This window comes from Carcharhinus amblyrhynchos, chromosome 5, assembly GCF_965287045.1.
Source record: "Carcharhinus amblyrhynchos chromosome 5, sCarAmb.v2.hapA, whole genome shotgun sequence".
Taxonomy (NCBI): domain Eukaryota; kingdom Metazoa; phylum Chordata; class Chondrichthyes; order Carcharhiniformes; family Carcharhinidae; genus Carcharhinus; species Carcharhinus amblyrhynchos.
Genome location: NC_137328.1, coordinates 14,685,911 through 14,710,461, shown reverse-complemented (window position 1 = coordinate 14,710,461; position 24,551 = coordinate 14,685,911). Strand labels below are relative to the sequence as shown.

General features: G+C 45.9%; 1 protein-coding gene across 1 annotated transcript in view; it reads right to left on the bottom strand.

The window, feature by feature from the left end:
* The window catches only part of LOC145343399 (uncharacterized), a 77,463-nt gene extending 63,598 nt beyond the window's left edge, over window positions 1-13,865 (bottom strand). The window contains exon 1 of the mRNA XM_080189620.1: window positions 13,628-13,865. Coding sequence (XP_080045746.1) covers window positions 13,628-13,655 — 28 coding nt within the window. The 5' untranslated portion in view covers window positions 13,656-13,865. The remainder of the gene's footprint in view (window positions 1-13,627) is intronic.
* Window positions 13,866-24,551: the final 10,686 nt, after the last annotated feature.

The window sequence follows — 24,551 nt, the reverse complement described above, 5'->3', positions numbered from 1 at the left end:
AGACCCGGGGACACTGAGACCCGGGGACACTGAGACCCGGGGACACTGAGACCCGGGGACACTGAGACCCGGGGACACTGAGACCCGGGGACACTGAGACCCGGGGACACTGAGACCCGGGGACACTGAGACCCGGGGACACTGAGACCCGGGGACACTGAGACCCGGGGACACTGAGACCCGGGGACACTGAGAGACTGTGACCATGAGCACCCTGAGACCCAGAGACCCTGAGACACTGAGACACTGAGAACTAGAGATCCTGAGACACTCAAACACTGAAACACTGAGACACTGAGAAGCTGAGGCCCTGAGAAACTGAGACATTGAGGCACTGAGACATTGAGGCACTGAGACATTGAGGCACTGAGACATTGAGGCACTGAGACACAGACTACCAGAGATGCAGAGACCCAGAGACCCCGACACCCGGAGCCACCGACACCCGGAGCCACCGAGACACGGAGCCACCGAGACACGGAGCCACCGAGACACGGAGCCACCGAGACACGGAGCCACTGAGTACCAGAGATGCAGAGACCCTGAGACCCTGAGAACCTGAAACACTGAGCCACTGAGACCCTGAGAAGCTGAGACCCTGAGAAGCTGAGACCCTGAGAAGCTGAGACCCAGAGACACAGAGACCCAGAGACACAGAGACCCTGAGACACAGAGACCCTGAGACACAGAGACCCTGAGAAGCTGAGACCCTGAGAAGCTGAGACCCTGAGAAGCTGAGACCCAGAGACACAGAGACCCAGAGACACAGAGACCCAGAGACACAGAGACACAGAGACCCAGAGACACAGAGACCCAGAGACACAGAGACCCTGAGACACAGAGACCCTGAGACACTGAGACCCTGAGACCCTGAGACACTGAGACCCTGAGACACTGAGACCCTGAGACAGTGAGACACTGAGACAGTGAGACACTGAGACACTGAGACAGTGAGACAGTGAGACACTGAGACAGTGAGACACAGTGTCTCTGGGTCTCTGAGACCCTGAGACACAGAGACCCTGAGAAGCTGAGACCCAGAGACACAGAGACCCAGAGACACAGAGACCCAGAGACACAGAGACCCTGAGACACAGAGACCCTGAGACACAGAGACCCTGAGACACAGAGACCCTGGCCCTGAGACACAGAGACCCTTAAGCACTGAGACCCTGAGACACTGAGACCCTGAGACACTGAGACCCTGAGACACTGAGACCCTGAGACACTGAGACCCTGAGACACTGAGAGCTGAGACTCTGAGACACAGAGAGACTGAGACCCTGAGACACAGAGACCCTGAGACACAGAGACCCTGAGACAGTGAGACACTGAGACAGTGAGACAGTGAAACAGTGAGACAGTGAGACACTGAGACACTGAGACAGTGAGACACTGAGACACTGAGACAGTGAGACAGTGAGACAGTGAGACACAGTGTCTCTGGGTCTCTGAGACCCTGAGACACAGAGACCCTGAGAAGCTGAGACCCTGAGAAGCTGAGACCCAGAGACACAGAGACCCAGAGACACAGAGACCCTGAGACACAGAGACCCTGAGACACAGAGACCCTGAGACACAGAGACCCTGAGACACAGAGACCCTGAGACACAGAGACCCTGAGACACAGAGACCCTGGCCCTGAGACACAGAGACCCTTAAGCACTGAGACACTGAGACCCTGAGACACTGAGACCCTGAGACACTGAGACCCTGAGACCCTGAGACACTGAGACCCTGAGACACTGAGACCCTGAGACACTGAGAGCTGAGACTCTGAGACACAGAGAGACTGAGACCCTGAGACACAGAGACCCTGAGACACAGAGACCCTGAGACCCTGAGACACTGAGACAGTGAGACAGTGAGACAGTGAAACAGTGAGACAGTGAAACAGTGAGACACTGAGACAGTGAGACACTGAGACACTGAGACACTGAGACACTGAGACACTGAGACAGTGAGACAGTGAGACACAGTGTCTCTGGGTCTCTGAGACCCTGAGACACAGAGACCCTGAGAAGCTGAGACCCTGAGAAGCTGAGACCCAGAGACACAGAGACCCTGAGACACAGAGACCCTGAGACACAGAGACCCTGAGACACAGAGACCCTGAGACACAGAGACCCTGAGACACAGAGACCCTGAGACACAGAGACCCAGGCCCTGAGACACAGAGACCCTTAAGCACTGAGACACTGAGACCCTGAGACACTGAGACCCTGAGACACTGAGACCCTGAGACCCTGAGACACAGAGAGACTGAGACCCTGAGACACAGAGACACAGAGACCCTGAGACAGTGAGACCCTGAGACACTGAGACAGTGAGACACTGAGACAGTGAGACCCTGAGACAGTGAGACAGTGAGACACTGAGACAGTGAGACAGTGAGACACTGAGACAGTGAGACAGTGAGACAGTGAGACACTGAGACCCTGAGACAGTGAGACACTGAGACAGTGAGACACTGAGACAGTGAGACAGTGAGACAGTGAGACACTGAGACACTGAGACAGTGAGACAGTGAGACACTGAGACACTGAGACCCTGAGACACTGAGACAGTGAGACAGTGAGACAGTGAGACCCTGAGACACTGAGACACTGAGACCCTGAGACACTGAGACAGTGAGACACTGAGACTCTGAGACTCTGAGACTCTGAGAAACTGAGAAACTGAGACTCTGAGACACTGAGACCCTGAGACACTGAGACCATGTGACCCTGAGATCCTGGGACCCAGGGAACCAGAGACCCGGAGACACTGAGACCCGGAGACACTGAGACCCTGAGACACTGAGACCATGTGACCCTGAGACCCTGGGACCCAGGGAACCAGAGACCCGGAGACACTGAGACCCGGGGACACTGAGACCCGGAGACACTGAGACCCGGAGACACTGAGACCCGGAGACACTGAGACCCGGAGACACTGAGACCCGGAGACACTGAGACCCGGAGACACTGAGACCCGGAGAGACTGTGACCATGAGCACCCTGAGACACTGAGACCCTGAGACACTGAGACCCTGAGACACTGAGACCCTGAGACACTGAGACCCTGAGGCCCTGACACACTGAGGCCCTGACACACTGAGGCCCTGACACACTGAGGCCCTGACACACTGAGACCCTGAGAGACTGTGACCCTGAGCACCCTGAGACCCAGAGACACTGAGACACTGAGACCCTGAGACACTGAGACCCAGAAACCCTGAGAACGAGAGATCCAGAGACTTACAGATCTTATAGAGGTCTGTAAAATAATGAGGGGCATAGATCACCTTGATAGTCAATATCGTTTCCCAAAGTTGGGGAGTCTAAAGCTAGAGGGCGTAGGTTTAAGGTAAGTGAGGAGACATACAAAAGGGTCCAGAAGGACAATTTTTTCTCATAGATGGTGGTAAGTATCTGGAACGAGTTGCCAGAGGTGGGCACAATTTTGTCTTGAAGCATTTAGTCAGTTACATAGGCAAGATGGGTATAGAGGGATATGGGCCAAATGCAGGCAATTGGGACTAGCTTAGTGGAAAACACTGGGCAGCATGGACAGGTTGGGCTGAAGGGCCTGTTTCCATGCTGTAAACTTCTATGACTCTGTGACTCTATGTCTCACCTCCAAGACTCAGACTCTCAGCTCATCCACCTGCTCTCTCATCCTGACTCACCCTACCAATCACACCCCCAGCTCAACCCTCACTCAACCCCTTCCCTCAACCTCGCAAGTGAAAGTCTCCTCACTGTCACTCCCCAGCCATCTCCAAAGTTGCTTACCCCTGACATGTCAGCTTCCAGCCACACCCCTCCCCCCCGCAGCCCCCTATCCCATCATCCTCCAAAACTGCAGCTCACCCATCCCCACCCCATCCCTCGCACACCTTCTGTAATCCTCCCATTCCCACCTCTCCCACCTGGCATCCAGCTCTCTTTAATTTCTCTGATGTCAAACCACGGACAGTGGTGCTGTTGGGTGCGGAGTGGGTTGGGGGGGGGGGGTGTGGAGAGGGTGAGTGTGGGGGTGTAGCAGTGGGTGATAATGTGTGGGCAGATAGCACAGGGTGATCCAGGGGAGCTGCACTGGGGGTGGGTGACAGAAAGAATATGACAGGCGAGAGGAGTGAGTAGCACTGAGGATGCGTGGAGCTTCGGTGACATCAGGGATCGAGGATGGGGGGAAGATTAAAGGAAAGGTGTGTTCAAATTACTGTAAACTGAAAACATTGCGCTGAGGCAGATCCCCTTAGGGGCACTGACAATTTTCCAAACAATAATGGTCTTTAAATTTAGAATCATTTTGAAAGAATAAAATTAATTCTGTTGCAAAGGAGGATTTTCTGCCAGTGTATACCATGGTCAAAAAATCTCACAAGACCACAGAATATTTTTTGTTTATTCGTGGGACATGGACATTGTGGCAAGCCAGCATTTAGTTGCCCTTTCCCCCTCCTCCTCCTCCCTCTTGCACCAGCCTGTCCTGTGCTCTGTCTCCTCTACTATATCTCCCTTCCTTGTAGTCCAAGGGAGGATGCAAATATTCTCCCTGTGTCTGCGTAGCTTTTCTTCAGGTGCTCCTGTTTCCTCCCACAGTCCAAAAATATGCAGGTTAGGTGCAATGGTATGCTAAATTTCCCCTTAGTGGCAGGGGGACTCGCTGGGTAAATGCACAGGGTTATGGGGATAGAATGGGATTGCGCAGATTTGATGGGTTGAATAGCCTCTTTCTGCACTGTGGGATTCTAAGAAACAACTGCACCATGTGGGTAAATGGTCTGTACAGGATCTCAAAAGTTTATTTATTCATTAATTCATGGGATATGGGTGTTGCTTGTCCCATGAAATAATAATTATTGCCCATCCCCAGTTCAGAGTCAACCACATTGCTGAGGCTCTGGAGTCACTTGTAGGCCAGGCCGGGTAAGGACAGCAGATTTCCTTACTTAAAGGGCATTAGTGAACCAGATGGATTTTTCTGACAATTGTTTTATGGTCATCAGTAGATTCTTAATTCCAGATGTTTCTACTGAATTCAAATTCCACCATTTGCCATGGCAGGATTCGAACCCAGATCTCCAGAACATTAGTTGAGTTTCTGGATTAATGGTCTAGCAATAATACCACTTGGCCATCACCTCTCCCAAAATCTAGGTGGCAAGGTTTTGTCTGACTTTCCCTGCCCCTCATTTAAATCATTTTAATAAATTTACATGTCCCTACATACATTCCCCTGATGTAAGGAACTCTGTCACATCGGCAAGGCTTACAATAGGTATTTCAAAATGAGAAACAGTGGAGGTGAATCCGTTAGGGATGCAATGCTAAGTATACTCCTTAGGGTGAGAGGGACTTACCCTTGGCACCCTGGCAGTGGCAACCTGGCTGCACCAGGCAGCCTGGGAATAGTGTTGGGCAGGCCCTCTGTGAAGCCCCATTAGGTTTCCAGTTATGTAACGGGGAGTTGCCCCAGTGCTTGTGAGGGAGTGAGGGGAGTGAGGGAGCAGGATTTGCCCCTGATACTTGGGGAGTGAGGTGGGGGCAGGTGCGTGCGGAGATTGTTCCTCTTATCATGGGTAGGTGCGAAGGGGGAGGTACTGTTTCATTGCAGTTCAGGAACATTCCAGTCTCTGTAGGAATGCATCTGCCCTGTTTCAGACCGCAGACATTTTGTGTGTGCAGTGAATGTAATGACCACCACACTACGTCACCAACTCTCTCAGGTCCCGCCCCGCTTGCATGATGGCAATAACCTTGCCCACTGACTTTCTGTGCACAGTGTGCCAGAGAACCTGGGGAGAAATCTCAACTGTGCAGTGGGAGATCTACCTGTTGGGTTTCTCACCTCAGCTCGCACCGAGTGCAAAATTCCAGCCAATATATGATTTGATTTGATTTGATTTATTATTGTCAAATGTATGCGGCGAAAAGTATTGTTTCTTGTGCGCTATACAGACAAAGCATACCACTCATAGAGAAAGAAAGGAAAGAGTGCTATAGCCATAGCTAAGGTGTAGAGAAAGTTCAGATTAAAATATGGTAAATCCATTCAAAAGTCTGATGGCAGCAGGGAAGAAGCTGTTTTTGAGTTGGTTGGCATGTGATGTCAGACTTTTGTATCTTTTTCCTGACGGAAGAAAGTGGCAGAGGGAATGTCCGCGTTGCGTGGGCTCCTTGATGATGCTGGCTGGTTTGTGTGATGGACTTTGGTAAATCTTTGGTAAATAAAATTTTGTCTAGAATAAAGAATAGGCAACAAAATTAATTAGTAGCATGGATATGTTTAATTTAGCAGACTGAGGGTGCAGAACACCATCAGTGCAAAGGGCTAGCCTTGCCCCCAGCCTGATCATGGTTTCACCCCTGTCAGGTATCAATGTACATTCCAGTGAAGGTCAGAAGATTGTAAATGGGAACAGTAAATTGAAAGTTTTCTTTTTTTGGAGATATTTGTGTCCTTGGCAGCGGACAAAAATCGTGTCATGGTCGCTAAATCTTGTGAGAGGCCGCAAACTGGATTTGCACTGGCGAAATTTCAGTCCTGGATCATCCCTGCACCCATCTCTGATGATGCAATTAGGCTCACACCCAGAAGGGGAGTGAGCATATATTAGCATCTATTATAATATTATTAGCAGGCTTTTTACCACTAGTTCCACCCTCAACGTATCTTCCCACCCAGCTGGTGTGATGAATACTAGACATGGTGACCACGCTGGGGTTGCACAAATAAGACTAGCCCCAGATGGTGATGGACATGTCCAGGTAGTGCCAAGACACTGTGAGGTTGCAAAGTACATCTGGGAGGTAAGGTCTTCCAAAACACGTGGGGAGGGATTGAAAGAAAGTACCATTTTAGACATCCCTAAAAATAAGATGACCTCTAAAACAAAATAGAACAATATTGATGGTGAAACTGTATTAATCTACAAGCTGAGGAACAGAAATATAAAAGAATGTTTAGCAGACAGCTTTTTTTTAATCAGATAAAGGGTGCTTGTAACCATCAGCAAATCTTGGGTTGCTATGGGTTTGGCAGAGCAGAGCATTACAAATAAGACACTATCAAATTGTAGTAATATATATGATGAAATAACCTCATTCGACTTTCAAATCAACCTTGGGCAACTAGGTAAAGGTATGGCAGAAAGAACTAATCACTGAAATATATATATTGGATTTGATTTGCTTTATTATTGTCATATGCAATGGTTTCCAGTGAAAAATATTGTTTCTTGTGTGCAATACAGGCAAAGCATACCGTTCATAGAGTACATGGGGAGAAGGAAAGGAAAGAGTCCGAATGTAGTGTTATAGTCATAGCTAGGGTGTAGAAAAAGATCAACTTAATGTGAGGTAGGTCCATTCAAAAGTCTGACAACAGCGGGGAAGAAGCTGCTCTTGAATCTGTTGGAATGTGATCTCAGACTTTTGTATTTTTTTCCCGACGGAAGAATATGGAAGAGAATATATCCGGGGTATGTGGGGTCCTTGATTATGCTGGTTGTTTTCCCAAGGCAGCAGGAAGTCTAAATGGAGCCAATGGATGGGAGAATGGTTTGCGTGATGGACTGGGCTACGTTCGCAACTCCTTGTAGTTTCTTGTGGTCTTGGTCAGAGCAGGAGCCATACCAAGCTGTGATACATCCAAAAAGGATGCTAGATGAGAACCATGTAGCAATTGTAGGCACAAAAACCATAAGACCTAATGCAACATCTCACATTCTCATTGCAACTGGCTACCGCAAACTTGAAACTAGGCTCATGGATAGAGGAGGTCTAATGTTCAACAGATTTTAAGTAATTGCAGGTTTGTCATCAGACACTTCTAATCTCCAGAACAGATCCAATTGTGTGTCTTATTTCATTGAGCAGTTAAATACAATTTTGTTAGCATCCACACTGTTTTTCACCCTTTGGAGAGCAATGGGTGAAATGGTGGGAGGATTTCCCAACTGGTTATCAGTCCGGTGAACCAAGTTGAACATCCTTCTGTGGCCAACAAGTCCTGGTGTTGGACTCGAACCTGGATAGGGGCACTATCACTAGACAACAAGGCAAATGAAACCTCTGGTCTGAATCTCAATTTATGGGGATTGTATGCCACACATGCACATCGGAAAAAGATGCAAGTTCTGATACATGGACATGCACACTGAGAGTGTGGCAAGTTTAAACCTCTCCTTCTGTTTTTTAAAGCCACCAGCATTGAAGCACTGCGCTGAAGTCTCTCTCAAACTTCCCTTTCTTCCCTGACGATAGATGAGTATTTATGCCTATTTATTTACACACATTTTCTGGTCAAGCTGCAGGGAGTAACAGCAGGAGACTGGATGCGTTATTATTTTTGTAAATGTGTTTTAAAGATTTTTAAAATATATGTAATGCACAAAAAGTGAAAGAAAGATTTTTTCAAAAACCTTTTTACAGCTTTGTCATGGGGCGACCTGGTGGCACAGTGGTTAGACTGCTACCTCACAGCACCAGGGCCCTAGGTTCAATTCCAGCCTTGGGTCACTTCCTGGGAGGAGTTTGCACATTCTCCCTGTGTCTGCATGGGTTTCCTCCAGGTGATCAGGTTTCCCCCCCCCCCCACCTCCCCGCTTCACTCCAAAGATGTGCAGGTTCGGTTGGCTGTAGAAAATTGGCCATAGTGTCAGGGGATTAGCAGGGTAAGAACGTGGGGTTATGAGAATAGGGCCTGGGTGGGATTGTGGTTGGTGCACTCGATGGAGCGAAAGGCCTCATTCTGCAACGTAAAGATTCTATGATTCTATACAACAAAATGGATTTGTAGTATCTGTAATAAGTTTTAGCTAAAGTCCATTTGGATTTTACTATGTATTTTGAGCAGTATTGTTAATCCCAATTTTGAAACTCTCGCTAATGCAACATTGATCCTCAGAAGCCTCTTAAGATATTGGGTGAAATTAGTTCTAGATTTACAATGGGAAGTTTGCAACTTGCTGTTTCAAATGTGTTATTAAAGTGTATTACTTAAGATGACATATGCAAGCCTCCTGTAAGCTGATGAATTGATCTGCCTGATAAGTATTGCAGAACACAGTGCAGATTGAAAATCTGGAGTCATATTGCACCACCGCTGGTACATCACACTTCTAGCTTGGTTTTGTAAAATCATTAAAGTTCTTTCGAGGATTTGACATAGGTGCAGAGAAGAGTCAGGCTACATGCAAAATGTACAATTTTATGTCTCCCTTCTCCCTCTATTCCCTATCTCCTTGTTTACAGAGACATCAGAAGATTTTTTTTTAAAGTTTACCTATCCATGTCGCAAGCTTTAACACTGCACTGAAATTACTGTGAAAATCCCCTAGTCGCCACACGCCAGCACTTGTTCAGGTACACTGAGGGAGAATTTAACATGGCTAATGCATCTAACCAGCATGTCTTTTGAACTGTGGGAGGAAACTGGAGCATCCGGAAGGAACTCACGCAGACACAAGGAGAATGTGCAGACTCCACACAGACAGTGACCCAAGCCGAGAATTGAACCTGGGTCCCTGGCACTGTGAAGCGGCAGTGCTAACTTTGCCACTATGCCTTGTGTTAAACTGAAAGAATATTTTATTGATTGTTGTGTTAAAGAGAAAAAATATATTTTATTGCAAGAAATTTGAAAAGGTGAGGCAATTAAATGTAATGTCATACTGCAGCTACTAAAGTAAATGTTTAGTTAAATGTTAATATGCTATTAAAATTTTGTATTTATAACTATTTTTCCATTAAATTTTACAAAATTCTACCAATGTTTTATTGAAACAATAAAACAGAACAGTTGAATATGAAGTTATAAATTGCTTTACTGCAACATCAAAATAGAATAGTTAAATATGATTAAGCAAGGCAGAGGAGTACTGATAATCACATGGTGATATAGACTTTTCACAGCCCAAAATATAAATTCTCCTTTGCTCAATCTCATGCAATAGGTTATCCACAGTAAGAAGTCTCACAACATCAGGTTAGAGTCCAACAGGTTTATTTGGAATCACGAGCTTTTGGAGCACTGCTCCTTGATCAGGTGATTGGAGAAGTAGGTTGCACAAACAAGGCATATATAGACAAAGACCATTTGTCTATATGTTTACAAATGACCACTATGTTGCAGTTGTGTCCTTGTCTATATATGCTGTGTTTGTGAAATCTCCCTCTCCACTCACCTGATCAAGGACCAGTGCTTCGAAAGCTCGTGATTCCAAATAAACCTGTTGGACTCTATCCTGGTGTTGTGAGACTTCTTACTGTGCCCACCCCAGTCTAACACTGGCATCTCCACATGATGAGTTATCCAAATCATTGTCTGAAGTTATGACCTCTTCTTCCCAATTACATTTTCGGTTTCCATATTCTAAACTAAAATAAGCACTTACAAGAATCCCACATGTAAAGTTATATAATAATATAATGCAGATTTAAATAATAGTTTCCAAATTTAACAGAAAAATGAAACCCATGTTCATTTACATATATTAAATTATACGCGTCTTCAATCATAAAAAAAACACTATAACCGAGCCATTAACAAGAAAATTAACTGCTTAAAAAAAGTAGCAAAAGAGAAAGAAAGAAAACCTCAACAGACTTTTATAATAGCAGAGAATTCTTTCAATCTCTCAAGGGAGTGTGGCTGGAGTCCTTGTGTGCCACACTGGGGCCTGCAGAGATTGTTGTGCTGAAAGTTGAAGGCTGTTGTTCCCATCGGGACTTGAATCGTGATTTTTCAACTGAAGTAGGTGTGCAAAAAATTCAACTATTTTTGGAGTCCACTGCTGGTCGGAAGTTATGGGCTGGTGTCGCTACAGGCGATCATGTAAATGTGCGTTTCTCTCAGATTTTTGTTCTCAAAACATGCTCCAGAGCAATGTGTGAAAGGGATAAATAATTCCTATGCACCTGTTCTTGTCCATTGCCCTGTCTCCACATCACGACAATGGCTCTGTCACAAAGCAAATGACAAACTGCCCACAACACACTCCTCCACTGACTCCCCCCAGTCAATTCATATCATCCTATTCATGATCAAGTAACCCCGACATAAGTATCCTAGTGCAACTACAAAGCTTTAGCTTTTCCTATTACTCCCACGTGGTGCACTGACAGATGTGGATGGGGTGCAAGGAACAATAGTCTTTAATGTAACTATTGAAATCTAGCCATTAAAATGGGCCATAACTGTTTGATTTTTAAAGATTTGGGCCATTTCAATAAGCATTTGATTAAATCCAATACTCCAAATAATTGCACCGTGTTACATAATTCATTGGTGCAGCTATAGTGCACTCAGGAACTTGGGCCCAGGAATTTGGCCACATAGAGCCTGTTGTTCAGTTTCTTCAGTCTCCAATATGGTGACAGGAAGCACACACACACATACACACACACGCACACACATTTTAATGGGATGTACCATCCATCCTATTAGTAAAGGCCAAAACATTTATGTTCTGTATCCACAGATGGAACACTCATTAGCCACTTTACATCTGTAACTGTGGATTCTAATACCTTTTAGTGACCCAAATGCAGGTTTTGTTTCGGGGCTGAATCTACGATCACCAAGGTGAGTTTTAAAAATGTGCACTTCTCCAGACATCACATTCGGAAAACATAAGACTGTTGTCGATCAACACTGTTACTGCCCGTAATCAGCACAATCACTCATGGTAGTTCCCACAGTCCCACTATCACCATTGCTACACCCCTCACACTATCAGCACTGACATTCCCACCACCCCCCACGATCATTACTGTTCTCCCTCTCACGCACCCACCACTGCTAACCCTCCACACACTCAGCACTGCTATATCCTCCCTACTTTGCATTTCCCCATTGATTGGCAGTATTAGCCACCACCAATCTCTATACTGACTGCCCTCACAGTGAATATAATATTCTCGGTATTGTTTGACTAATATTAACATACAATGAGTCTGCAGAGGTATATAAAACACAAGGTCTATTGGAACGCACATCTTATTGTTCTGCCTATAGTTTCAATGAGAGAATCTATAGTGAGATGTTATATCACTAATGTACACTGTATCTCATTAGCATATTAAAATAGTTAGGATTAACGCATTATAACCAACCATTGGACCCTGGTAACATGCTGCCTAATATGTTTGGTGTGGGCAATCAGGAAGGGGTGGATGGATCTCATTTGAAATAAATCTTTTCAAAGGGCCCTTTTCACATTGTGGGGGCAGACTTCCTACAATTGTATTCCTTCATTCCTTCCCATCTCCTAATCTATAAAACACCAATCCCCTCCCCTCATGCCCTCATCCTGAACAACCCAACCCTCCTCCCATCTTGCCCAAGACTAAAGACTTACCTGACTCCAGGATCCATGGGCCCCTCAGTCTGTGGTCAGCTTCCAGTCCTGGCAGCGCCCAGTAATTGGTGCTACCGAGACTATTAGTGTTGAGTTGCCTTGGGGTCCGCTGTGAAATTAAGTTCTATGTCTGGTGGCCCACATGGATTTTAAACATGATAGCTGAAGGGAATGCTTCTTCAAATAAATTCCAGGAGCAGAAAGAACTGAAACTGCTGGACTGGAATCTAACTTAAAGTATGTCTTCTTTCCATCCGTTAGGATATCAGCATGCCAAAAGCTTCCACTTGGTTCTTAGATCTCTCCAAGGAAAGGCAGCTCAATGTCCTGGATGTCATCTACTTCATGGACTTTTGTGCATACCTCTGGACAGGCTTATTGCTACAGTACATAGCTCGGAACTGGAGCAACTTTCTACATAAATGACATTTGCCCTCTTTGGCAAATGTTTTCACCCCTGCATTTTATCCTACCACACCAATTACAGTTAGCTGGGGTTCTTGGTGAATGCTCTTCCTGTCTTTTTTTTTAATGACAGATTCTCTTTTTTTACATTTGAAATATAATCAGAATCATATATTTGACATATAATTGAGTCAATGGGAACATGATGGCACAGTGGTTAGCACTGTTGCCTCATAGTGCAGGGACCCAGGTTTGAGTCCCGGCTCGGGTCATTGTCTGTGTGGAATTTTCACATTCTCCCCATGTCCACGTGTGTTTCATCCAGGTGGTCCAGTTTGCTCCAATGAAACGAAGGTTAGGTTGATAGGCCATGTTAAATTGCCCCTTAGTGTCAGGTGGACTAGAAGGGTAAATACATGGGGTTACACGTGGGTGGGTGAATTGTTGTTGGCGCAGTCACAGTGGGTCAAATGGCCTTTGTCAGCACTGTAAGGATTCTATGATTCCATGAACTGTTTTTGAGATAGGTTTCTCTCTGTCACCTCTAACCCTAACCACAAATCAATTCTGCCTTTTGAAACATCTCTTGACAGCAAGTGGTCAGACAAGCATTATCCAACATTCCTACTGTTCATGGCATCACACTCAGTCTTATGCAAGTCCATACATATCATTTATAAATGCATCACCATTTTCCCCCCATCATTGGGTAGGTTTGTTAGATATACATCGGTCAGATCAAAGTACGTATCAAGTGCTTTTATTACTTCAGTGTACATAGCTGTCTCCTCATTCATACACTACCTGACAAAGATATCACCTTCTCCGTCACCCATTACATATAACAACACTGACCTGCTCACTGCTCACCTTCATAGCGAGCGATATCGTGGAGCATCTGGCAAATCTCCAGTGCTGATTCAGGCACGCTTCTGCTTGGCTGAAGCCGGCGATCTTATTGAAGCTTTCTGACAAAAAAGGATTTGCCCTGAACTATTCTTTCGTGGGTTGCCATATACTATTCTCGGTGTTTTTTCAAAAATGCGCAATAGGTAATGTGTCTGCAGAGATGTATAAAACTCAAGGTTTATTGGAACACACCTTACTGTCCTGGCTGCATGAGAAACTCTGTCGTGTCATGTTGCATCATTTCCTGTAATGATGCACACGGTATCCGATAGGTATATTCACCAGTTAGAATTAACCCATTCCATGACGGTCACCATCTACCCTCACCAGCCACCACTGCGACCCCTGAAAATTGGCATCGCTGCCTCTTACGCCAATGATAACCATCCCAGCTCTTCCACCTCTTGCCACAGTTCCTCCACAATGCTCACTGTCAGCTCCCTACCAATCACCGTTACACCCCATCATTCACAGGTATTCCCGCCATCAGGCATCACTAACCCCACTCCCCAAGGTCACCACTACCCTCCACTCCTTATGCTCTCTGCTTCCCCCGGCAGCCATGCCTGCCACTTTGCCTACTTTGTTCCCAATACTACAGGATTGCAGCATTCATGGTCCGCTCAAGAGCTGTTAGATATCTGTTGCAAACATCAACCGGTTAGGCTAAACATTAAGCAAAAAAAAAAGTTGTAGTTATGCTCGGTTAGGAAGTTACGGATTTGAAGTGTTGGAAAAATTTCAAGTGTCATTAGAAACTGAACAAATGTTAATTAAAAAACTGTAAGGAAGCAAAACTGCTATAAAGGGAGAAGGGAGCAGAAAAGAAATAACAAAATACTCAAATGCAATAGAGAAATCCAGTTAGGTGGGAGTTGGTGATTGAAGAAAATATTTGGGTTAGTTAATAAAAAGCAGCTCCAATTGGGTTCATCAGAGAGTAAGTGGAAAAATTGGCACTTGGTTCCTATACAAAGACAGGGTGGGCTGAAGCTGATCTCTTGTGAGTTGACATGAGGCATCCAGCAGTCATCCTGGCAGTGGGATTGATGCTGCCCTACATTATGGCCTCTGATCCTAATGCTGTGATGAAACTCTGCGACGTCGATTTCCTCCATAAACTTGTCGAACTCTGCGCCAATTCTACACCTCGCCTCCGCCGATACTATGGTGAGTATTGAACCCTCTTTTTATTGGCTAAGTGTAATAACCATTTCCATCCTGCAAGGAGAGTGTTTAGAGAATCATTGTGTGATGTAATTTTATTGATTGGGACAGTGAGCAATTCAGTGGTCATATTAACTCCATAATCACTGATCAATACTTTGTATGTGTATATGTGGGAGATAGCCGAAGAAAAAATTGTACGGGACCGGATTTTATGGGGGCACTGCATTCACTGTGTACTGACCAAAAAGTGGGCTATTAGTCTGCCCACCCAAAGCCAAATGTCCAGCAGCAATTTAACATGAGGGGGAAGGGCAGGGGTGCAGTTTTAAATGTTTCGGGATGGGGTGGTGGGCTTTGCTCCTCATCTGGGAGGAAGCCAGATATAGACATAGAATCCTATTGTGTAGAAGGAGGCCATTTGGCCCATCAAATCTGCACCGGCCACAATTCCATCCCAGGCCCTATCCCCATAACCCCATACATTTACTCTAGCTAGTCCCTCTGACACGCAGGGGAAATTTAGCAGGGCCAATCCAGCTAACCCACACATCTTTGGACTGTGGAAGGAAACTGGAGTACCCGATGGAAACTCACGCAGATAGTAGGCCAGGCTGGGAATCAAACCCGGGTCCCTGGTGCTGCAAGAAAGCAGTGCTAACACTGTGCCATTATGCTGCTCTAGAAATCTGTCAGGCAATCTGATTAGCCAACACCTCTGAAGTCCCACCATGCTAGGATCAAGTGATGGCAGCTAATGGGGGGGTGTGCACAGGCTGTTCAAGGAAAAAAGGTGGTTTTGATTTCAGACTCAGAGATAATTCTGTTTTGTTGGATAGTCTAGGTGGCTGACCTCAGCAAGGTTTGGATGGAGGGGTGGTTGCTGAGTTTGAAAGGCAGGAGAGGAGGGAGCTTTCAGTGGAAGTGGGGGAGGAAGAGGAGTGGAGGGGGAGTCAGGTACAATCGTGGGAATGATGCCTCGGTTGGGCACAGGGAAACACCCACAGGAAATATCATCCTCCCTTCATACCCAACAGCAGCAAAAGGTGCCAGGATAATTGCTTGCTTCGATCTTCCCCGGAGCTGCAATGAGGCCCAGAGAGAGGCCATTAATTGGACCCCTAAGGCCCCCAATAGACCCAATAGTGGGCGGGCAAGATACCTGCTTGCTCTTCCTCCACCTGTAAAATGGGAGATAGATTGGGAATGGACGGGAAAGTGGTGGGAAGACCATCCACTGCATTTTACATTTCACACACCCTCCACGTTCAACCACACCAGCAGCAGGCTGTAAACTTCAGCTCATGAAGTTTAAACAACACAACATATTAGTTTTTAAACAAAAATTAAAGGATAGTTAATTTTATTCTGGCAATGTGAGAAATACAGGAATAAAGCATGCAAAGCCAGCCCTTCGGGGTGGTTTGAGACATTGATGGGGGTGGAATGGGTTAAAATAGGCAGAGAAAGCAGGGGTGGTATGCCAGTTGTCTTTTCATCACCATGCCACCTTCCCAGAGATTCAGAAAGTGGCAGCTCTGCCAACAACAAAGATGCCAATTGAGCCATTTAGATGATCATTCATGATGAGCTCCCACCTCCATTAGCAATTTCACAACAGCAGGGTGACCCTCTGCCTTACGGGAAGGCCATACGATGTATCCTGGCTGCCTCCCAGGGGGCTGCTGAGGTAAGGGGCCCTCCTGTCTCCCAGAAAGGAGCCCTCCCCCCACCCAACCTCAGCAACAGTAGTCAATCCTATGGTGCACCCAACTCCTGCTACCTTAACCCCTGTTCTCACCTGTACCCTCACCTCCACACACTCCCCTCACTTCATTCCGAGGGTGACATCCATCCATTTGCATCCCACTCTCTTCAGGTTCAACTCTGGTAATGGCTTCCTCTCATGGTGATGCTGCTGAAGTCTTATAGCTTTTTCACTGGCTGGTTGCTCTTGGGGGCAGACCCTGGTTTCAAGTGTTTTTGTAAGAGACCCACGACCGTCATGCAATCATATTGTTTCTTCTCTACCTAAATGCTGCCTGACCTGACCTGATTTGATTTGATTTATTATTGTCACATGTATTAGCACACAGTGAAAAGTGTTATTTCTTGCGCACTATACAGAAAAAAAGTACCTTAGAGAAGGAGAGGAGAGAGTGCAGAATATGGTGTTATAGTCATTGCTAGGGTGTAGAGAAAGATCAATTTAATGCGAGGTAGGTCCACTTAAAAGTTCTATGGCAGCAAGGAAGAAACTGTTCTTCAGTTAACTGATACACATACTCAGACTTTTGTATCATTTTCCCAATGAAGAAGGTGGAAGACTGGGTGCATGTTGATTATACTGGCTGTTTTTCCAAGGCAGCAGGAAGTGTAGACAGTCAATAGATGGGCAGTTGGTTTGCATGATGGATTGGGCTACATTTGCAGCCTTTTGCTGTTTCTTGCGGTCTTGGGCAGAGCAGGAGCTATACCAAATTGTGTTACAATCAGGAAGAATGCTTTCTATGGTGCATCTGTGGTGCTGTCATGCATTAGAATGAGAGCTTAGCAGACATGCCATATTTCCTTATTCTCTTGAGAAAATAGGCTGAGTCATTCTAGAGTTTCCTGGTTTTCTTTTTGCTTTAAACTTGCTGCCTGATAGGAAGAAGCTGAATAAAATTTTCACTTCAACAAATGTAAGAAAGGGTAAACTCTGAGTAATATGAATATTCCCAATTTTGGAATGCGCCTTGAAGCAAAACTGTTGATCTATTGACTAATATTTTTGATTGAATCTTTGCAACATCCAGATTGTAGAAATGCCATTGGTCTCTATATTCAGTTGAGTATTCGAATATTTTACCAGATATAGGAGTAATTGTCATAACTTTTGATAATTGGTACCCCTTTGCCTGCAGTTACAATCCCCAAAGAGACCAATACTTTTTTTTAAAGAAAGGATTCTTCACAGTGCCAATGGCAAGAAAGCTTCTGGGCAAGGTTTCAATTTTTAAGTCTTTTAAGCAACAAACCAATTAACATCAACACAATTCAAACATTGATTAATAGTTGAAGGACATTTAAAATGAAGGTTGGCACAGTGGTTAGCACTGCTGCCCCACAACTCCCGGGAAGCTGGATTTAATTTCCGCCTTCGGTCACTATTTGTGTGGAGTCTGCATATTCTCCCTGTGTCTACGTGGGTTTCCTCCGGGTGCTTCGGTTTTCTCCCACAGTCCAAAGATGTGCGGCTTAGGTTGATTGGGCATGTTAAATTAGCACTTAGTGTCCCAGGATGTGATAGGTTAGAGGAATTAGCAGGGTAACTGAATGGGGATAAGGCCTGAGTGGGATTGTTATCAGTGCAGACTCGATGGGCTGAATGGCCTCCTTCTGCACTGTATCTATGGTTCAATATAAAGGGTAAATTTCACTTTAATTGATACAACAGTGCTATGCTTTCCATAGTTACATGCACTCTCATTACTTCTTGCAGAAATGTGGGACCATGTGTAATCTCAGTCTTTCCAACTCAGCTTTCATTTGGTAATATGACTTTCCTTCCAAGCATGTCAATCCTTGAGCTGCTTTCACCAGCAACCGTATTCCATCCAAAGTTCCTGGGCATGGTTACCACCACACATCTACAAACAGTCTCTCACTTGGGTCATCAAAATCATGATGCCACAGAAAACCCAGAGACTCTCTCCTCCTTCCTTTTAAATGGTCTGGTAGCCTCTGGCCCCACTTCAACAGAAGCAATGGTCCTTGTCCAATCCCCAATCTCTCACTCTTCTTGCCTCCAATGTTCTTTCTTTACATTTTGGATGAAACACACAGGCTCTGATTTTACTGGCATGGCCACCCTGCAACCAGGAAGGAAAAGGGTCCCCGAACGGCACTCCCCATTGGCCTCAGGTGCGATCTTATGAGCCTCCGGCGGCAGTGCTGGTAAAATCAGGGCCACAGTCTCTACTTGATTTGCAGACTCTGCTTCAACACCAGGATCTGTCTGAGGGCTCCCAAACAGTCAACTACTCAACGCAGAGAGAACCTTGTTTGATGTTTCTTTGCATGAACTCCAAGGGCCCGATTTTACTATTGTGTTCTGCCCCTTTTCGGGTGCGAAAACTTGGTCAAGTCGGGTGTGAAGTGAATAGCATGATCTGTGCCTGCATCTGTGCAGATTCCCGCTTTATCGATGATCATTTTCGAGAGAGGGGAGGAAGGAGAAGGCAGGTCAGGTGTATCTCTGGTGTAGGGAGAGGAGGGAGGCCCGATCATTCTCTGGTGGTGGGAGGGAGGCCTGGTGGTCCTCTAATGGGGGAGGTGGGGAACTGGAGAAGGAGGGAGGGCCCAATCATCCTCTGGTAGAGATGGCGGGGGAGGGGGGGTGGTGGTGGAGGAGGGGTGCCAGATCATTCTCTGATGGAGATGGAGCGGGGGTGTTGGTGGTGGAGGAGGGCGTGCCAGATCATTCTCTGGTGGGTGGAGGAGGGGGAGGAGGCTAGATGGATCTCTGATGGGAGGGGAGCCAGAGCGGTAGGGGCAGAGGGAGTCCTCTGTGGGTGATCGGTGGAGAGAGAAGGGGGTTCCCTGCCACTCTGCGGGTGATTGGTGGGGGGGGGGAAGTGGGGCAGGGAGTTGTGATCGGTCTGGGTAGCAGGGGGTTTGGTGGACAGATAAGGAGGGCAGTTATGTTGTGGGGAGTGGGGTGATATCTGTGGGGGCCATCATTCCCAGGCCACTTCATCCGACCCAGGAGCGATGTGCAGGGGAGCGTTTTTCAAATTTTTTTTACTTGCGCTTGCGCAGTTGAAGGCTCCGATTGGAGCTGCAGCGTTTCGGGAACAATAAGCCCCACCCACAACACAATACAAACTTGTGACATTTTTTTTCAGGCTCAGAGCATATAGAGGTGGCTGAGACCAGGTTTCCAAATCGGATCTGAATTGCACCCAGATTCAGCACTTAGAATCAAAACGGTAAAATTGCCCCCTCAGTGTCCTAAACTGCTAAACAGTAGAAAAGAGGCTGAACCTTAATTCCAATACAATTTGCTTTCTATTTACTTTTTGTTTCTTAGCTGTTCATCTGAATGGCAACCCCAAATCAAACTGGCATATCTGGAAGACTAATTATGTGATAATCAGGAAGTCAATTCACCCCCTTTCAAAATACTTGGTTCTTTAAAGGGCTTTACATTCAAAGTGCTTTTGTCAGTATTGGTGAAGCACACTGAACAGCATGACATTTGGAGATTTGTGTCTGTGTGGCCACAAGTGCAGCTGAAAGACCAGAATATTTCACCTTCTGAGGTAACAGTTGAGACAGAGACAAACGAGGTTGAGATCAATCTGAATAATTGCTCAATGTTCACTGATGGAGTTCTGTTTCTGTTCCAGCGCTCCCCCAGGCCTTGGGCGATAATGACGATTCCAAACAGGCAAATCTAAAGAATATCCGGTGGAACTTTGGCAAAAATGGGTTTGATTTGGGTTACGCACAGGAACCGATTTACATTAAACACCAACAGTATGGACATCGGCGAGGCAAATTTAATGGATATGACTCTGAGGCGGTGAGGGGGAGGAGGATGCCAACTTTTCATCCAAAACGTATCTTGAGGGATGGCTTAACCGGTACTCAACTCACAGAGAAATGCTGTGCAAGTGGATGCACCAGAAATGAGATCCTGCATTACTGCAGGCCATGAAATAATGTCTGCTTGGGTTATCATACTGTCATATCTACCACTACCACTTGCTGTCATATTTGGGGGTGTATTTTGAACATCTGTTCAGATTTTAAGACATTACATTTTGCAAATTCAAATTCATAGAATCCCTACAGCACAGAAGGAGGCCATTTGGCCCATCCAGTCTGCACTGACAACAATCCCATCCAGGCCCTATCCCCATAATCCCATGCATTTACAGTAGCTAGGAACCCTGACACTATGGGGCAATTTAGCATGGCCAATCCACCTAAAGCACACATCTTTAATCTGCAGGAGGAAACTGGAGCACCCGGAAGAAAGCCACGCAGACATAGGGAGAATGTGCAGATTCCGCACAGACAGTGACCTAAGCCGGGAATTGAACCCGGGTCCCTGGCGCTGTGAGGCAGCAGTGCTAACCACTGTGCTACCACGCTGCCCCCTGTCATGAAACTGTAATCTGCCTTAATCTGCATTTTGGGAATCAAAGCACAGAGGCCAGCAGATCCTGTAGGATTTTCTACCCTAAATGTTGGAAAATCCAACGCAGTTTGATGATCTCTGACCCTGGATTCCCATACAAGTGCTGACAGAGGCTGTGCTGTGCTGGGAGTGCAAATGCATCAAATTGATTCTACCGTCTATGTAGAAATGTTTTATCATAGTCCTTGTCAAGAACTTGTAGTCACACTGATGCGAAATAAATAATTGCAATGAATTTCATCAAATTCTTGATCTCTTTTGTTGTTAGCCTCATTTTTCCTAATCCAGGCAATTAATTTATTAAGGAAAATTATGGGAGAAAATCAATTGTCATCTTATGTTCTGAAGATGCTAAAGTCTTCAAATCAAACATTAATTAAGATACTTAAGAGACGTGAGGATGTACGCTAACATTCTTAGGCATAAGGTCACCTCCATTATGGAGATTGAATTTTCTGACATTTACTCCATCCTCTCCCACCCCACACCAATCATAATCTGGTCATTGAAGACCTAGTTATCATCTCCCAGATCATTAGTGACCTCTTCTCTGGAAATTTTCTCCCACAGCCTCTAACCTTACAACCTCCACAGCTACGTACAGCTTGGCTCCAAGTCCTCTCAAAGACCCACAACAGGGCTTACCACTTCACCCTATCTCTATCCCAAATAATTTTCTTCCTCTTGTCCCTCCCATGTCCACCCCTTAACCACGAAAATATGCCACTCTTCAGTTGCTATTTGCCACACTTTAACCATTTCCACATTCATTTGCTGTACTTTTACTGTTTGTTAACGTTATAGAGTGTGAGCTCCGACCTCCGGTTCAAGACCACAGACGGGATTTTCTAGCCTCACTCGCCTTGAAACTGGAAAATCTCGCCCAAGATCAATGGACCTTTCCACAGTCCACCTCTTACCCACTCCAATTTCCATGGCAGGCAGGACAGTCAAATTTGCCCCCAAGCACTTTGCATTGGCTGAGTGGTTTTAAACTGCAAGTGTCTTTCTGCTTACCACCTTTGTCCATCAGTGCTGGTATTCAGGTATATACGGTAAACTTGAAAATGAAATGTTCTCACTGCTAGCATCATGTCTTTTTCTTCTCCGTGCATTTACTTAATAAATAAATATAAAGGCACCAACCATGCCTCAGGAATTGGTTGACACAAACGTACATCATCATTTCAGGATTTCAGAGCTTGGTAGTGGTGTTAATAGCTGAACAACTTCTACACAAGCCTGACTTTGTAGCTCCTTAGGATAGGCTGAGACAAAGGGAAGGATTCTACAGTCTCTTCCATGGTGGGAACTATTGCGAACGAGAACAAGAAATTTGGCATTCTGGCTGAAACTCCATTTACTTCCAACAACACAGGAAAATCCCAAGTGTGAATGAGAACAGAATATTTGGGCCGGAGTATGAATTATGTGGTACATTGTGTAATTTTCCATTTCGTATAGTGAAATATCAAAGCCACTCCACTGACTTCATTTACGCTTTCAGACCATTTTTCAGTTGGTGTTGCCATTTTCATCGTAGATCATTGTGCTCTGGCAAAAAAACCTTCCCCACACCTCCGGCCTGAACACTGGGTCAGCTGACACTATGTTCTGAAGCCAGACCTGTCATCACGGATCCAGGATGTGAGGAAGAACTCAGGCTAGGGATAGAAAACTGCTGCCCACTGATAAGGTGTGGGGTGGTTTGGTGGGGTGGGGGTGGTGGTCGTTGGGGGTGGGGGGGCACTGCCACTCTGCATGTGATTGGTGAGGGAGGGAGGGGAGACCACGAGCTTTGGAGGAGGGGAATCTCCCCGTTTGCTCTCAGCAGTGGGGGACAGTCAGCGGGGGCTGCATCCTGGGCCACATCCGGCGGTGGGGGGGGGGGGGGGGGAGGTGGAGGCTACTGTTTGAGGCTGCCTGCGTTAGCAGGGGCCTGACAACTCTTTCTCTAACTGTCAAACCCCTGCCACTGCCAATGTGCAGCATCAGAGGTCTGCACATGCTCACTTTCTGCTCTAAAGGCTGTCGGGTGCAGTAAACACCACCCACAGCCCCACTGGCCAGAAATTGACCAGTCCAAAATTTTGCAGACAGACTGGGCCTGAAAATTTGCCCAAAAAGCGGATCTGGAACTCTCCCAGTTTCATGCCCACCCAACTCTTCGAAAAAAATCTCATAAAATTCTGCCCCCTATATCCAATACCCAAAACCCAATATTCAATATCTGGCACCCTATATCCAATATCTGACAGCCTACATCCAATATCTTGCACCTAATATCCAATACCCAAAACCCTATATCCAATATCTGACACCCTATATAGAATACCCAAAGCCCTACATCCAATACCTCACACTCTATATCCAATATCTGGCATCTCATATCCAATATCTGGCATCTTATATCCAATATCTGGCACCCTATATTGAATACCCAAAGCTCTATATCCAATACATGACACCTTATATCCAATACCCAAAACCAAGTGGTCCCACCACTGCCCAATGGAAAGCTCCCCTGCTAAACATGCCATGTGAGGAGTGGGAGATGAAGCAGACTTCCTGCCCATAGGCTGTGATCAGGTTAGCAAACATTCACAACATGATGGTTAGAACATAGTGACACAACTGCACATCGAGCAAGTGGTTATGTTTACGATTTAGTGCACCTCAGAACATTAGATGCGATGCTGACAAAGCCATGTGCATCCACTTGATGGCACCCTTCACCATGGAATGCCAGCTATCCTGATAAAGTACACATTACGCCTGCTTCACTCTGAGCAGAATAAACTCCTCTCTCTTGTACATAAGTGCCTGGATCACCTCCTTAATACAGCAATGGGTGGGGTGAGTTTGACAATGTCACAGAATGTCAGCTACTCCCGGTAGGATCTTATCATGAGGACATTCAGGACCCTGGTCACCTTAAAAACCGGACTTCCTGATATTGTGAGTCTGGTTATAAGAGTTCTGAGAACATTTCCATTGTGAAACATGAAGACTGCCGCTGTCTTAAGTTGAGATAAATGGAACAGGCATGAAGCCTTGGTGGATAAGACCCTTTACTAAGAACCCTTCTTCCCTTCCTTCTTCTCCTTCCTCAGTGAACTGCTTCTCACCTTGAGGTGAAGCTACGACACAGGACTACTTGCATGCCAAGTAGCAGAAACAGCAAGTAATAGACAGAGATAAGCAATTCCACAATCAATAGGCCAAATTAATCTCTGCAGTTCGATCGCATCCAGTCATGAATGGTGGTGGACAATTAAACAGCTCACTAGAGGAGGAGGCTCTACTAACATCCCCATCTTTTGTTGCAGAGGAACCCAAGACATCAGTGCAAAAATAAGGCTGAAACATTTGCAACAACCTTCAGCCATAAATACTGAGTGGTTGATCCATTTCAGCCTCCCCAGCACCACAGATGTCAGTCTTTAGTCAATTTATTTTTTATTTTCATTTGTGGGACATAGGTGTCGCTGGCTGACCAGCATTTATTGCCCATCCCTAGTTTCCCAT